Source organism: Eublepharis macularius, chromosome 3 (assembly GCF_028583425.1).
Source record: "Eublepharis macularius isolate TG4126 chromosome 3, MPM_Emac_v1.0, whole genome shotgun sequence".
In the NCBI taxonomy this organism is placed as follows: domain Eukaryota; kingdom Metazoa; phylum Chordata; class Lepidosauria; order Squamata; family Eublepharidae; genus Eublepharis; species Eublepharis macularius.
This window is the reverse complement of record NC_072792.1, coordinates 156,020,545-156,036,128: the sequence shown is the minus strand read 5'-3', so window position 1 is coordinate 156,036,128 and position 15,584 is coordinate 156,020,545. Positions and strand designations below refer to the sequence as shown.

General features: G+C 44.6%; 3 protein-coding genes across 3 annotated transcripts in view; 2 read left to right on the top strand and 1 right to left on the bottom strand.

The window, feature by feature from the left end:
• The window catches only part of ATP8A2 (ATPase phospholipid transporting 8A2), a 460,059-nt gene that overhangs the window by 17,202 nt on the left and 427,273 nt on the right, over positions 1-15,584 (bottom strand). The gene's annotated exons all lie outside the window — the stretch shown is intronic.
• On the top strand, positions 750-5,153 carry LOC129325593 (uncharacterized). The gene is made up of 4 exons (XM_054973358.1): positions 750-2,074; positions 2,629-2,712; positions 2,959-3,024; positions 3,103-5,153. The coding sequence occupies exons 1-4, from the start codon at positions 1,570-1,572 to the stop codon at positions 3,603-3,605; spliced, it is 1,158 nt and encodes a 385-aa protein (XP_054829333.1). The 5' UTR covers positions 750-1,569; the 3' UTR covers positions 3,606-5,153.
• Positions 8,124-13,709, top strand: LOC129325594 (uncharacterized). Its single transcript, XM_054973359.1, has 6 exons — positions 8,124-9,964; positions 10,363-10,539; positions 10,807-10,971; positions 11,627-11,803; positions 11,914-12,027; positions 13,201-13,709. The coding sequence occupies exons 1-6, from the start codon at positions 9,622-9,624 to the stop codon at positions 13,350-13,352; spliced, it is 1,128 nt and encodes a 375-aa protein (XP_054829334.1). The 5' UTR covers positions 8,124-9,621; the 3' UTR covers positions 13,353-13,709.

The following is a 15,584-nucleotide window of genomic DNA, read 5'->3' as shown; positions in this document are numbered from 1 at the left end:
AACAGTGGTATTTTCCTTTTGGAAAAATCCAATAATGGATTTCTGATTCTCTCGACTTACTAATTTTTGGGCCGAATTCAAATTGCTGGTTGTGACTGTCAATGCCCCAAACAGCTTGGGGCCACAGGGTCCTCCCCCTTGCCACAGAGACCTATTCAAGCATTGAGCTCATCAGATATCCTTATTTATATGCACCCAACCTCTGAAATACAGAAAGGTGCCCATGAGAGCGAGGGCTTTCTCACTAGGAACAATGTGACGTTGAATATCCTCCCAAGGGACATCTGCCTGACCTCATCTCTACTGTTGTTATGTTGAATGCTATCAGCGGCACTTCAGCATTAGCTGATGTTCTGCTGAAAAATTGTGAACAAGGCTGCTGTTGAAAACTGTTAATGATGCTGGCAAAATTTGTTGTTTTGGAATTGTTGGCCTCTTTCTGACTGGATACCTTTTTTACATATTGTTAATCTATATTTTCCTTTTTATATTTATTCTAATCTGTGCTAGGAATCCATTTATTGTAATCTGTGCTAGGAATGAGAAAGTGGGATATAAATAATTTCTGATACCTAAGTAATAAACATTTCTTTCTTTTGTAACATTTTAATTAATTTACTTAATTAATTCTTAATGCAACTTTTTATCATATTTTCCATTTTATAGTCAACCATCAAGTGATTCAACCAGGGTTTGAGAGACGAAAGTGCAGTGGGAGATATTTCTTGGAGATATTTCACACTCACACTTAGCAGCGTATCTGTCCCTGGTTTGCATCCCATGTTTTCAGAGTTTTCACATTAGCAAGGCATCCATGGGACGCAGAGCCGCTGTCAGTCCGGGTTATCCCCGATTTTTCTCACTGCGGACATACCGCGAATTTTCCCATAATCCGCTGCCAACTCAATGCTGATCCGATAAATCCCAGTGTGAACACTTTTGTCCCTTTTTTGCTTCTCTCTCCCCCCGCTAAGTCTTGTCGTCGGAAGCTGATTGGTCTGCATCTCCAGCTCCCCAAATGCTTCGTCCGCCATTTTTTCCCCGCTACCTAAACATTTCAGCGGTACATCTCCATTGGTGCCATCTCTATTCTTCTCTCCCCGTCTTTTGCATCCTGATAAGTTCGTGTTACGCGCCTCACATTTCCAACCCCCCCCCTTAAAAAAATGTTTGCCTAGCGGTGAGCGATTGTGGTCATGATGAACCAAACGTTTCAGTGACAACCCCTCTCCACTCAAAACTCTCTGCATTTTGACAATTCAATCAGGAACCACCATCGACATTTTCCAGTAATGAAAAATAAAATTGGCCATAACGTTTCTGCGTTCTGTGGATGCAAAGGTGCATTGAGACATCTCCAATTGTGTGTTCTACATATTTTGACTCCTTTTTTCGGGATGGGAATGGGGTTGGGGCAGTGGGTGGTGCCCTCAAACGAGGTTCAAACTCACCCCTTCTGGGATCACGTGATTTTTGTGGACCAATGGGGTGCCATTATTTGCTGGGCGGGAAATTCAACTCCTGCGATCTGTGCCACCTCCGTGCACTGCTCAACGGTTGCTCAAGGAAATGGCTGCACTAAAACCAACCAGTGGGAGAGGGGTCTCCTGGAGGGAGAAGGAGACATTGGACCTCATTGAATTTTGGGGTGAGGAGAAGGTGCAAGAGGCACTATTGCTCTGTCACAGGAACATTGATGTTTTCGAGCGCATCTCAGAGCAGATGGTGGCGAGAGGCCATGCAAGAACCGCACTCGAATGCCGGACAAAAACAAAAGCTTTGAGACAGGAGTACAAGAGGGTCGCGGCACACAATGGAAGATCGGGAAATGCCCCTGCAACATGCCCTTTCTATGCACAGCTTGCAAGAATTTTCAGAGGGGATGCAAGCATACGGCCACAAAGGGTGGCAAGAAGTCTTAACCTGCAGTCGGTGAGCAATGCCGACCCCATGGGGGAAGATCGGTCGAACCATGGCGTTCCCGCTCCATGGGAGGGATCAGAGGAACTATTCACACATCCAATGGTCACTCTACATCTTCAGGCGGTCCCCGCTTCCACTCCCAATGATTCAGGTGAGCATGCAGTTTTGACCGACATGACTGGTCCTTGGTTGGGGTGGGTTCGCTGTGCCCTCCAGTGTGCCCCGCCTGGGCAGAACTTTCCCGGAGTCTCAGGGGCATTTTTTCCTTCTGCTTAGGATTTCGGGGATATGCTCAACGGATTGATTGTGTTTGGGTTATCACTGCAGGAGAGGGATGAGGCGCAAGTGGGGGGGCATTTCCCTGATTTAACTTTTGTGCGTGGAAGGATGTGTTGTTTATTCTGCCTATGGGGACGTATAACCAATATTGTGGAAATCCGCTTCTCAAGGCAAGCTAGCGGTGGGAAACGTTTTTTACTGGGGCTGGCGCAGGTTTCAGCAGAGAAGGGCTCTGTGAAAGGAGAGGGGGACTTCACCTTGATCAGCAATGTGCAAGGTATCCCAAAGGTGGTTGGGTTATCTTCCACCAAGCATTAATCCACACCTGACAATGGTCTGTAACGTCACCTCCCTTTCCCCCCCCCCCTGGAGAACCATGGTACATTAACTGTTTACCAGCCTATCACTTGTTTTCAATTACTGCAGGTTCTTCCACAGAACAAGAAACATCAATCGGAGAAGCCCCCCCAATGGACATGACCGATCCAGAGGATGAAAATGCCGCAGACGGTAAGATGCAGATAGAGTGGGGTGCTTGTGGTCAACAATCAATGCTGCCCTCCCAATGAGCCCTGGTATGCTCCGCTCCATGAGAAACATGGCTATAGTCTCAAAATAATTATCTGTTTGTGGGGGTTGGGCTACCATGGAAAATATTGGTGTAAACATCGTTCTGCTGATGTCAAGAAGACTTCTGTGAGCATGAATGAAGAAGATCAACTCATTCATTTTACAACCAAATCTTTTATTTCCAAGATCCAGATTTAACTCAGATAGAGGAGTTCCCGGAGGTGACAGGACAGGGTGCAGAGGATCCGCAAGGTAGGAAAGAGCTGAAATTGTGACCTCCACAAACTCCTTTGTAACTACTACTTGCATAACCACTGTCCTTTCCAACAGGAGATCTGAACAATCCACCAGCAGTGGAACAACCGCAGGTCCCCACGGCACAACTGTCTCCTGCTACACGCTTAGAAAAGGCGCGCACCAGAACCAGGCGCGTCTCTGTCCTCACCAACGTTGCAGAGAGAATGCTATCTCAGGCACAGAGGGAGGAACAAAACAACAGAAAGGAACGTGGAGAAATTCTGGAGGCAACCAGCCATTGGCGTGCAGCCATGGAATCAGAGACAAGATGGCACGAGGACATTATCAGGGAGGCAAGAGAGGATCGTAGGGCTTTTATTGAGGCACAGTCACAAAATATGGAGGGGCTTAATAGGGCTGTCGGTGCCCTCAGCTCCTTGACTGAACTCTTTGTCAGGGAGCAAAGAGCAGGCCCGGTTGCAGAAACTTCCCAAAATGCCAACAGCAAAACACGCGATAACGATCATGAGAAGGCACCACTAAGAAAAAGGGCTCGGATCATTAAAAAGAGAGAAAGATATGATCCATCCCTCTGAGCCCCACATGTTTTTCCGGTGCAGCATTTGGGTTGGAATCTGCATATCACACGTATCATTGCTGTTGAAATTATGTTTGTCACAGCTGTAATTGTGTTTTTCGATGTTGGCGAGGGGTTGACAATGGCCATTGAAAAAAATTGGTTTTTGTTTCCCACCGCAATCCAGGTGCGGTTTGCCAGATCTATTTTTTGACCACGGTTGTTTGAAATGTTGACCCATGGGAGAAACTACACAGTTTTAAATTTGTTTTTTATTCTTTTCAAAACTTGAAAGATTACATGTGAGGCATCATATGGACACTTAACTAACATGCATGTTAAATAAATCTTTTCTACATCTCCTTAAACCTTGACAGCACATTATCAATGTCGGACCTCAATTTCTTGTTCTCCTCATTCAAATTCCTCACATTGTTTTCTAGCTTCTTCACCAAGGCCTGCAGGCTGTCCATCCTTCTGTTGGTTTTCTTTGCTGTGGAAACAAAAGGTGTAAGCGCAGAGTGGCCACTTCTGTGTTCACAAACGTTGTAAGTCATTGATGGTTACTTACCGCAGCTGAGGCATGTTCCCACTGCCTTGTGAACAGTCTCCAGTATCTCAAGGGGCTGTTCCCTTGCCAAAGATGAAGAAGGCACATTTACAGTGTGTAGTGGACACCGCGCTTGAATGCATTCCTCACAGGGGTCACCTGAAAAGGGGGTTTGGAGAACTTGATTTAATTTTGTTCATTGTCATTACAGAGCACGTGTTTAACATGTGGCAGAATGACGGTGTAGTTAGTTCCATTTGTGTACCTGAATGCTCAGTCAGCTGTTCTGGTGGAATCACTGCTTGCTGAGGTGTGACTTCTTCATTGAACTCGGAGCAGTTTCCCTCTTCTTGCTTCACTGCCTCAGAACTGGGTTGCAAGGCCATTTCATCCATTGGCACGGTCACCTCTGAGCCTGTTTCCTCCGTGGGCTCCTCCTCCCCCTCATGTCTGTATGATGTTGCTGGAGAAACACATGAAGAGAATTAAAACATCAGTAAGAGCAGTATTGATGAAATGTTATGAACAAGGAATTCTGACTAATTCAAAAAATGGGGCAAGGGAATGTTGAAATGCTGATCACCCTAGGCAACCGATGCTGTATCATGTGTAGGGATTTAGGGAATGCCGTTTAGATTAGAAGGCCGGTTTGGGATCTTGGGCAGGGAGGGGGGGGAATACCCATGGAGGAATGATAAGGGCTGAGGTGTGTGGAATGCTGTTTTTACTTACCGCACAGTAGCCGAGTCATCTTTAAGAGAACACATTAAAAATATGTGCCGACATAAACCATAAACCTTTCCCAAAGAACAGAAACAAAACAACTTTTAAACATGGTGGGATAGTCTTCAAGGACAGGGCACAGTCCCAGTGCCGTTCAGTGCCACGTGTTCCTGTGTTCCATGTGCTGATCCCAACACAGCATGCCTGTTCTGGGGTTTTTCCTTGAAAACTTCCATCCAACATTCCTCTCATTCAGGAAATTGGTGCCTTGTACCAACATACATTTCCATCTTAGTGAGGGGATTGGGATGGGTGAGGGGGGGGGGGAAGACACGGTGTTTGATGATGGTGCAAGGGGGGCCCATCTCACTTAAAGCATGGTGAAAACATTTTTAGAGGTGTGCCTTCACAAAATAAACATCCCACAGTACTTCATTTACCTTCATGGTGGACTCCAAAACAAGGTGCCCCATTCTTCAAACAATATCCATGTTTCTATATGGAGAAAAAGGAATTCATCTTCCCAGGTAGTTCAGGGTGGCCTTTTGTAATCAAAATGCTGCCAACTTTCATGGTGCCTGCTCCCACCTGTCCTAACTTCCTCTAACATGGTTCAGGCAGATGCCGGTTGGGTGGTCCTTTTAATGGACTGAAAAATATGTTGTTCTTGGCACCCTCTTTCTCCATCATCTCCCACGTTGAAAATAAGAGAGGCTGGTCGTTCTGGGGTTAGGAATATTGCATGAAAGATGCCCAGTGACATCAGGGGAACGTTTCCTACCTGTCCTCCAACCCCCCAAGCAAGCACCAAGGCAAACCAACCTGGAGGGGGGGGGCATTTGGTTCCACCTCGAAGGGCGGTTCTCGTGCCACACAACTTCGTGCCTTTAACTGTGCGGTAGACCAGACACCGTCTACATTGGTGGTGGGGGAGAACACCAAAGGGCATCTGGAGAGCTGGGTGTGATTCCCCACTCCTCCGCTTGAAGACAGCTGGGTCACCTTGGCCGAGACACAGTTCTTTGGAGCTCTCTCAGCAACACCCACCTCACAGGGTGACTTTTTTGGGGGAATAATAACAGTTAGTAAACCGCTCTGAGTGGGCATTAGGTTGTCCTGAAGGGCGGTATATAAATCGAATGCTATTATTATTATTATAGGGGAAAATAGGGCACAAGTCACCTCACCTTACAGAGCAACCCAAAACACAATTGCTATAAGAAAGGATTTTTTATGTCACTTGTTTGAATATAAAAACCGGTGGGTGCAGACCTAAGGCCGTGACAGCATTCCCTCAACCAGAGAGATAACACTACGTAATTCACACACAATAATCCCCCGATCAAAATTGCTGGCAGAATTTGTGCATGCTATTTGTGTTATTTGGTGTTGTGGGCTGCTTTCGTGTCCTGTTGTGCCCACCAAATGGGAACCTGAAAGACCTTAAAGAAATAATTTTTTTTATTTCCCGTAATAGAGTTTGGTTTAATTCTGCACAGTATGGTTAGTTGTGTTATGTACTGCCTGTGTTATGTCTCACACTGTCCTTCTCAATTTTAGTTTGAAGGAGAGAATGGTTTTTTTATAATAGAGTACTTTGGTGTGTGGTTGTCATTTTTCCTTTGTTCTGTAGGTGGTTCCCATCGCAGGGAACACTGTGGAAGTGTGACGTTGGGGGAGGGTGTTTGTGGATCTGATGCTGTTTCACACGGATAAGCTAGCATTCAACAGTGTGCTGACCATCTTGGCACCCCTGGGCTGTGCAATGATGAACCCTTTTTTTCACTTTCTCTCTTTGTGGAAACCCCTCCTGCTCACTTGATGCCCACCAAACAGAACATTTCTTACCATGATGTTATAAAAATTTATTTCAAAACAGGAATGGAACAATGAGAATTCACTCATTAGATCATCATTGAATCTCTAAACAAAGCTTTCTAACAAACCATGTTTCATAGGAATCCAGCACTTGCAACTGAATGCATGACACATCCAATCAAGGCAAAACCAACAAGAAACATTTTTTGAAACCGTGAGTCCAACCTCTGAACATGCAACAAGTTCAACCACAGATTTTTTCACAATCAGACTGAAGAGTTTTTTATATTGTTAGATTTCTCTGTTTCGAAACATGTGGCGTGCAAGGGCATCGCGCACCAACTTCCCCTCCTCCCGGTGCCTTCTGTCTCCCACAGGGAGTTCAAGAGATTCCTCATCCACCTCCACAGGCCTCACGGGAGAATCATCCTCTGGAATGCCATGACCTTTCAATTCACAAATGTTATGTAGCACCACACACGCGGTAGCTATGCAGGTCACATTCTCCTCCGCAACCATAAGCTGTGACCTCAAACACCTCCAGCGCCCCTTCAAACGTCCGAAACATCTTTCCACTATGGTCCTAGCTCTGGTGAGGCAGCGGTCAAAGTATGCTTCTGCGGGAGTGTGGGGCCTATTGAAGGGCTTCATCAGCCACCTTCTCATGGGGTAGGCTGCATCAGATATGATGAGTGGTGGCACGGTTACACCCTCTATTGTAAGACTGGGGTTGCCTGGCACAAACACCCCCGCATCCATTGCCGTACAAATTGCAGAATTCACAAAAACAAAGGCGTCATGGTTCCGCCCACTCCAGCCAACCTCTGCATCAATGAATCTTCCAGTATGGTCCACCGTGCCCTGGATGAGAATGGAATTGAATTTCTTGCGGTTGATGTACTCCCGTCCACGGCCTTTAAATTTGCAAATGGCAACATGGGTGCCATCAACTGCACCAATGCAATGAGGAAAGCCAAGTTTCTGAAATCCAGACATAATCTGCAATGAAAGAGAAAAAAACAAGATTGCTGTTAGAGAGAATCCCCTCTTTCTCCCACCGCCTATATTCATAATCTCCTCACTACAGCGCTGAGGCAGTCTCACATCTCCAGAATCCAGAGGAGTTAGCCATAGTCTGTACTAGTGAAATAAAAAAGAGTACAGTAGAACCCTCAGCACTTGCAAATTTTACTGTAGCTCAAGCTTTTGAGAATCACAGTTCGCTTGTTCAAACGCACAAGAAAAAAGGGAACCGCGACTCTCGAAAGCTCATGGCACGATAAAATTGGTTTAAAGGTGCAGCTCATTGCCTACGTGTCAGCAACATAGTTTTTTGTGCTTCAAATTGTAATCTTTGACCAGTACAGTTTGAATGGAGACTGTTACTCTGGGAGATGAGTGCGTACTCACCCTCGCCACATCAGGTCCAAGGCACATGACTCTACTGAGTAGCTCCAATTCTATCGCCAAGCAGACCTCCAAGACGATTCCTGCCACTGTTGAAATACCCACTCCGAATTGGTTCATGCATTGACGGTAAGTCGAACAGTTGGCAAGATACCAAAGTGCTATGGCGACTCTCATCTCCACAGAGATTGGATTGCGAAGTCTGGTGCGCTGACGGGAAAGACGGTGCCCTATGGAATGAACCAATTCATTGAAAGTCTCCCTGGTCATACGAAAATTTTCAATCCACAGCTGGTCATCCCATATGGCAGTGACGAAATTGTCCCACCAGTCCCTGCTACGGGGATAAATCCAGTAGCGACGGGGGACTCTGATTCCGGCTACAGCGAGAAAACGTGCTCTGTTCATTGCTGTTCTCCTTGTTCTCCATAAAGGCGGAGGTATGCACCTCAGTGCAAGTGATTTCCTAAGCATTCTCCTTCTTCTAACCACTCGCATCCAGTAACTGTTGCAGGCATCGATCGATCGCTGAATATAGATAAAGATGATGTGAAGCAAGGCCAGTGCCAATGCTCGGACCGCAGACATAATTCAGCAGAATAAAATCGGGCTCAAAAAATCCTCCGCAATTCCAAAGTATGCCGTGAGACAAATGTGTTCACAAGAGTGGAGAACGCACAGTTCCAAGGAAAACTCCCGCCCAAGTTGGCCAGCCTATCATCGTGGCCACATTTTTGGCGGGAGAAAAATCATGACTTCCTAGAGGGGAGGAAGGACATTTGCTAGGGATAGTTGTGCTTGTGTCTTTTAGGGCAAAGAGCATAGAGTAGACTTGCAGGAGCAGATTGACCAGTTCTTCCACTCAAATGTCGCGATGACTACACATGTGATGGAGCAAAATTAAGAGGGGCGGATTACAGTGGATTGATGTGTTGACCCCCTCCCCAGTCCAGTTTTCCTGACTCTGAAACACCTAAAAAAAAAAAAAAAGCGGTATGTATGTTTTGTGAAGTAGCGCTTTGTTTTATTAAAAAAAAAGTACTCGGTCCCGTTTTTTTCAAGCACAAGGAATGCAGTCAGTCTAAAGCGTTGTGTGATTCTTTGCCCTGTCAATTCGCACACGCACCACTGTCTTGTTCGGTTCCCACAATTTCTTTCCCCTTTACTAGTCACGTGATGGAAAAGAAATCGAGTTTCACGTTCATCCATCCACGAAAGAGTAAAAAACGGTGCGGTAGGGTAGGAAATCTTGTCCTAGATTTTTTTTTAAAATGGTTTATCTGTGTTCACCACGAATTAAACAAAAATACACTTCAATGTCACAGTCACAAGTCCACACGCTTCTGAGAAATTATCATAAGCCTCCACTTGATCTGTCCACCAAAATAAATTTTTACTTGAGAACATTCCATGTTTTTGGCGGGCACTAAGACGATTGGCTAAAATCGTTGAGGGGGCGGGCGGATGAAATGGGAGACCAATCACTCTTGAGAGAACTTTTTGGAATTTGTGTGTGGCGCAGTTCACTTGGTGCAAAATGATTTCCCGGCGTCATGGAAATGTCTGGGAAGTGGAGGAGGTATCTCTTCTTCTGAGGGTTGTTCGGAGGAGTGGGCATGCATCTCGGTTAATGGCCAGCACGCAATCAAGCAACCGCGGCATCTATCGATTTCTTTCAAGAGTGCTACGCAGTCGCGGATTTCATCGAACGGCCAACCAGTGTCGAAGCAAATTCCAAAAACTGAAGTCCGATTTCATTTCATCAATGGAGGCACTGCAATGCATTCCTAGAAGCAGTCGTAGAATTAGGGTGCACAACGCGATGATGCTAATCTGGAAGGCGGCAGGGAGGCCTCGATGTCAAGAAAGACCTCATGATGGTGAGTTTTTTGAACCCCCCCCCCTTCCATGGCGGACCATGCAAGTCCCCCATGTTTAATGACACCTTTTTAGTGGCATGTTCTCAAAGAGACTTCATTCCTCATTAACAAATGGGTGGTTTTTGAAGTCAACCTTCTGTTTGTCACGCTCTAATTTTAATCTTCGAATTATTTGTCACGATTGGAAAGCCATAGAGTGTTCTTAGAGAAATACCATCTCCTCAAAAGCATCTTTCATGTTAATATGCAATTCCCCCGGTCACCACTTTTATGCTATGCATCCTGTTTGATCCCTTTAACTGAATGCCTGGATCATAAAAAGCAAAGTAAGTAAAGGGAAACATTATCAGGGCGATCATTCCGTTTTTTACCATTGTTCAAATGATTTTTCATTTCAGAGATTATCTGTGAAAGAGCAGTCAAGATTGAAGAAACTTCATCTGAGGATGATGAGAATTCAGAAACTGTTGCAGTGGAATCATCAAGTGCAGCAGAATCTGATGCGCAAGCCTATGCACCTCTTGGAGTGACAACTGAAGACCCAGCAAAGATCAATACAGCAGCAGTTCCTCAAGGTAAGTTTAACTTTTTATGTGATTGTCAGCTTACTAGAGTTTACCCATGGCAAACTAATTCAAAAACCATCGCCAGGATTCTTAGGAAGTCATGAACTCCAAACAAAGCCACCATTTTTAATTTGTTTTTTGATCCGTCATCAGATCAGAAAATGGTGCAATTTTAAAAATTTGCTTTCTTGTCCAAGTACTTTGAGAAGTGAGTGGTGTATTCCATGTACCAATAACAAGATCATTAATTGGAATTCTGCTGTATTAAATCACTAGCTTCAGAGAGAGAAAGAACAGATGACAGTGGATCTCATTGCCTAGAAACTGAAGAAACCGTAATCGTTATATCTTCCGGCAGTAGTCACGAAGAAGCAACTGATGACATGACTGCTCCTGAAACCATAATGCCCGGAGATGTATCTCCACAACCGAGTACCTCAGGTAATTTTTTGTGTGGTTCACACGTGCCATCAAGAGCTGCTCTGAAAATTGTGGGATTGCATGAGATTCTGCAGGAATGAATGGCCATTATTTTGCCAATCAAAGCACTATTGCCTGGGCAAAATACCATCAAGGTAACCAGATCCACTCTCAGCTAAAACAAAACATATTTGTTCTCCATGATGACTCCTTTGAAGGTGAGTAGAGTACAACTAACACCTTGTCAACGTTTCTTGAGTGGTACGTGAAGTGAACACGATCTCTTGATATAGCTCTCATCACTAGAAAACAATTTCAGCCTTTATTTTTCAAGGGTGTTTAGCAGTGTTCCCATTATCTTGTTTCCTTTGTTTTTTCCTGTGCCTAAGGCTGTTATCTTCTGCGCGGTTTCTCCGGCAGAAAAAATTGTCTCTGTATCAGCAGTCCAAAGTCTTCATAACCCAAAGTGGTGACTTATCTTCCATCCTTCATCATCGTGAATGTAAACAATGCCCAACATGTGGTGATGAGGAGATCAGTTCATTCCTTGAACAAAACACACTGCGGCTCTAAAGATGTCAAGCATAGGCTCAAACTACAGCCTTGCCAACACTTGCACAACCTTCAGATGTGGGATTCCTCTGGAAATTTCTAACAAAACCTTTTCTCTTTCTAGCTTCTTTAGCAACACACAGTGGTGCCGCAGTGAGAAAGTATGCCATGAGCGCTGAGCACAAACTTCACATAATTGAGGAAACAACTTCTTCTGATGCTGAGGATGAGGACAGAAACGCCGTTGAGGAAGGCAGAACCGAGGATGCAGAGGGAACTCCAGTTCTCTCATTTTCCACAGGCACGTTTTAGCTATGCCACATTTGAGTGGAGTTACATTTTTCGCTGATTTATTTTGCTGGGTGACACTTCAATATCTGCCTAAAATATTGACTGACTTTAATTTTGCAGGTGATACTTCAGCGGGAGGTTTGCGTGACATGATGCCAAATAAAGACCAATCCGCTGATATTGGCGAGATCTATCGTAGTATGCTGGGAATACAATCTCTATGTCTATCAAGAAGTAAGTATGACTATTCCAAGGAAAACTTGAGGCAGAGTTTGGTGTGGTGTTTCTGATCACGCGGCTCAGATCAGGCGCGACAGTACCAATCCCACATCACGTATGGAAGTCAGTAGGGAAACATTCACCGAGTCATTGATATGTGGATTCATAGATCCAGATAAGTCATCAGTTCTAGTCTGTGGTCACATAATCAAATAGTGTCCGTTCAAAACTATTGACATAACCGATGTAATTGAAGCACATTTCATGAATCACTAGACTATTTGGCAGATGCAAGTAGGCACAAAGGATACATTTTTCATAGGTTTTGAACGCGTGGTGGGTGCAGGGTGGATTCAAACAACTCCTTCCAATATGTGGATGCAAACATCTCCCCCTGGTATGCAGATCAGTCCATCCCTGTAATGGGTCATAGGAGTGGCCACGTTAGTCTGCGGTTGCAGAATAAAAGAGACTCCTCCGGCACCTCCGAGAACAACCACTTCCAATGTTGCGGATTCCTTTGATAACCAGGGCTCTCCCCACCAGATAAAGTTTGACAAAGAGAACTGTGAACACCAAAAGCCAAAATATCGGCTTTCGTGGAACACACATCTCTCCGTCAGATGCGTCCAGTGGTGAGAGCTATGTTTCTCCACAGATTTTGCTGCATTAGTTTCAGTTGGTCTGGGAGGTGAGGCCATACTCTTTTGCAATTTGCAAACATGTAGTTATAGCTTGGCTTCCATGTACCTTATCATGGGCAAAATGATCTCAATATCATAAGAATATGGTTGCATTGGCATATCAGATGGAAATGTAAGCATCTACCCCACAGTGTCCACTCCTTTTATGCACCTAACCATTATCTTTTGACCCACTATGCAACGTACAAAGAGCGCAACTCATAACGACAACTTACGCTTAAATTAAATGGGTCAGTATCAAGGGTACAACTGGACTCTGTTTGATTTTGTTTTCTGGAGCCATCTCAGCACCACCAACCGTACCTGGTGATTGTTTTGTGGATATTTTCAAACCTTGAAAAATGCCAGGAATGGCCTTCAAGTTTTCCACAAGGATTAAAAAAAATTGTTTGTCACTGGTGTGGTTTTGATAACCGCAAAGTTCTCGCAATGTCGAAACCCATCTCTTCATGAAGAAATAAATTTTTTTGCTGTTTCTCAACAGTGGGAAGATACCATGAAAGAATATGCCGATTGGAGAGAAACAATAGAAGCCTTCACAAAGAACTGAGTTCTCTAAAGAAAAAGGTTTCTGCACTTGAGCGAGGTCATCGTAGCTCAGGATCAGAGCTATCAGGAGATGACAAGAAGAATTAGCCAGTGTTATGTCAGCTTGAAGAATGTTTAAGCAATATTTTAGTTTGTTTCAGAAAGAAAAAAAATGTATGTTTAAAAATAACGTAATGGAAGGAAAGATTACAATTGACAACTCTCACATGTCAATTATTTCCAGTGCTTTATGAATCATGTTGAAGTTGTTTGCAATGTGGATAATAATTTCTCATGAACAGCAAAAGCAAGATCTTATTTTCATTTTTTTCTAATCACTGTGTGGTTCTAATGTCATGCAAAATTGGAATTTTGAATCAGTGACAAGATTTTTGTTCCTTGGTGTTGGGAAGTCTGTGTTATTTGTTTCTGATAAATAAATCTGTTTTCAATGTTAAAAAATAAGACATTGTGTGTGTTAAACGTTGTTATGGACTGAGAATTTTTCAGAGGTGTCCCCGCAGTTCACGAGCAATCTATTTATTATGCTTGACACTTAACATCTATCATGGCTCGGTTTCAATAGTTGACAAGGCCGTATGTGTCTGTGATGGGTAAACATGAGAACACCTCAAGATGTTAGTTAATTGCAGCAGTTAGGCAACCACCCCACCGGTCCCTATCTTGGGGAAAAATTGAAAAAGATGCCACACAGAGTCATTCATAACATAGGTTTATGTTGTTTCCTGAACTATCAGTCCAGTGGAGCAAGCAAACATGGAACAGTTGTAAAGGTGAAAATCTATTGACATACTGTTACTGCATGACAGAAATCCAGGGAGAAGCCGCAGCTTGCAGCAGACTCTAGAACCATAAGTTGACAGACCCACACGTCACCTCCCCTGGCATCCTCATCTTGAATTTATCCACACGGTCAAAAGAAGCCTGTTCCCCTGATCACACTAGATGCAATAGCATCTTTCATGTTGTGGATCAAGTCACATAGCAGAAACAAAAAGAGGACCCACAAGTGACAAAAGGCACAGATGGAACCAATGGTCATATGACATGCTGCTTCGATGCAGGAAGTGGGAAAGCAAGTCTTGAAGCATCTCTGCCTCAATGCTGTCAAGTGGACTTTTAAGCTGTCTGTCGTGTGGCAGAACGCACAGTCTGCTGCATTTCACATTGTAACATGAGGATCAACAACCTTGGTCCCATCTGTGCCGTTTGTCAGCTGACGTTCCATGTCCACTGGTAGTAAGAACTGACAGATGACTTGGTCATTAGCCACCCCCCCTCCCCCTTTCTGGGCAGAGTGGGCAGGAGAAGGTGGTTGAAAGTATAACTTCTAGGTGGGAGGGAACAAATATGAGACGTTCCACCACACGCGGTATAAATGCGTTATTGCTGGGACATTCTCCCCAAAAGCATCCAACAGGAGTTGAATGAATGGCCTGTTTGATGAACCCAGCTCACCAGGAGCATTACGGGGATGATCCGCAGACACACTTTTCAAGGTCCTCTGAATAAGTAACCAGGATCATATTTAAACCTTGGTCGCTGTACTGTGATGTCTGTGTTCAGCATGCACTCACACACTTTTATTGGGCGCCTGCAACTCACGTATGAATCCCACCCGTGACCCAAATTAAACGAGCAACCATGCACGGGGGACTCCTCTCAGCTAGATTCCACCTCTGTATTAAAGGTGGGGTTAATGAGCTCTCTTTGGCAAGAGGGGCACTAAGCTAAAGAACGGCGCGCCTAAGAAGACAGCGGCTATGGCTGGGAAAACAGAATAAAGCGTAGGAAGAGAAAACTCAAACCCTTCTCTCTAGCTTGCCTGCTGACGCCGCAGGCGCGGTATTTAAAAAAACAAAACAAAAAAAAACCCCGGCGAAACGTTTCCACGCATGCGTGCTTTTTTGGATAGTTTTGTTTTAATTGAGAGCCCGGAAATTCCGCGGCTAAGACGGGGTATCTCTGGTAATGTGAAAAAAATCTCGGGAGGCTGATTCGGGGATTAGTACAAGTGTGAAAGGACAGGGGGGAAATCCGCAGCCGCCTCCATCGGCGTGACTTCTACTTGACAGCGCGGTAAACACCGAGTGTGAAATATCTCTTGGTTGTTGGTTTTTTGGGAAATTATATCTAGGCAAATACAGATGACTTAAGAAACGTAGGCAAATTTGTGATGATACACAAATAGGCTAAGTCACAAACCAGAAATATCTGTGAAACGTCCAGGTTTTATGAATAGTGCCACGTTTGCTGCATACCTAACTGTGACTTGATAGGCACCATTTAATGAAATGGAGTAAAGGTTCATTCCTTCAC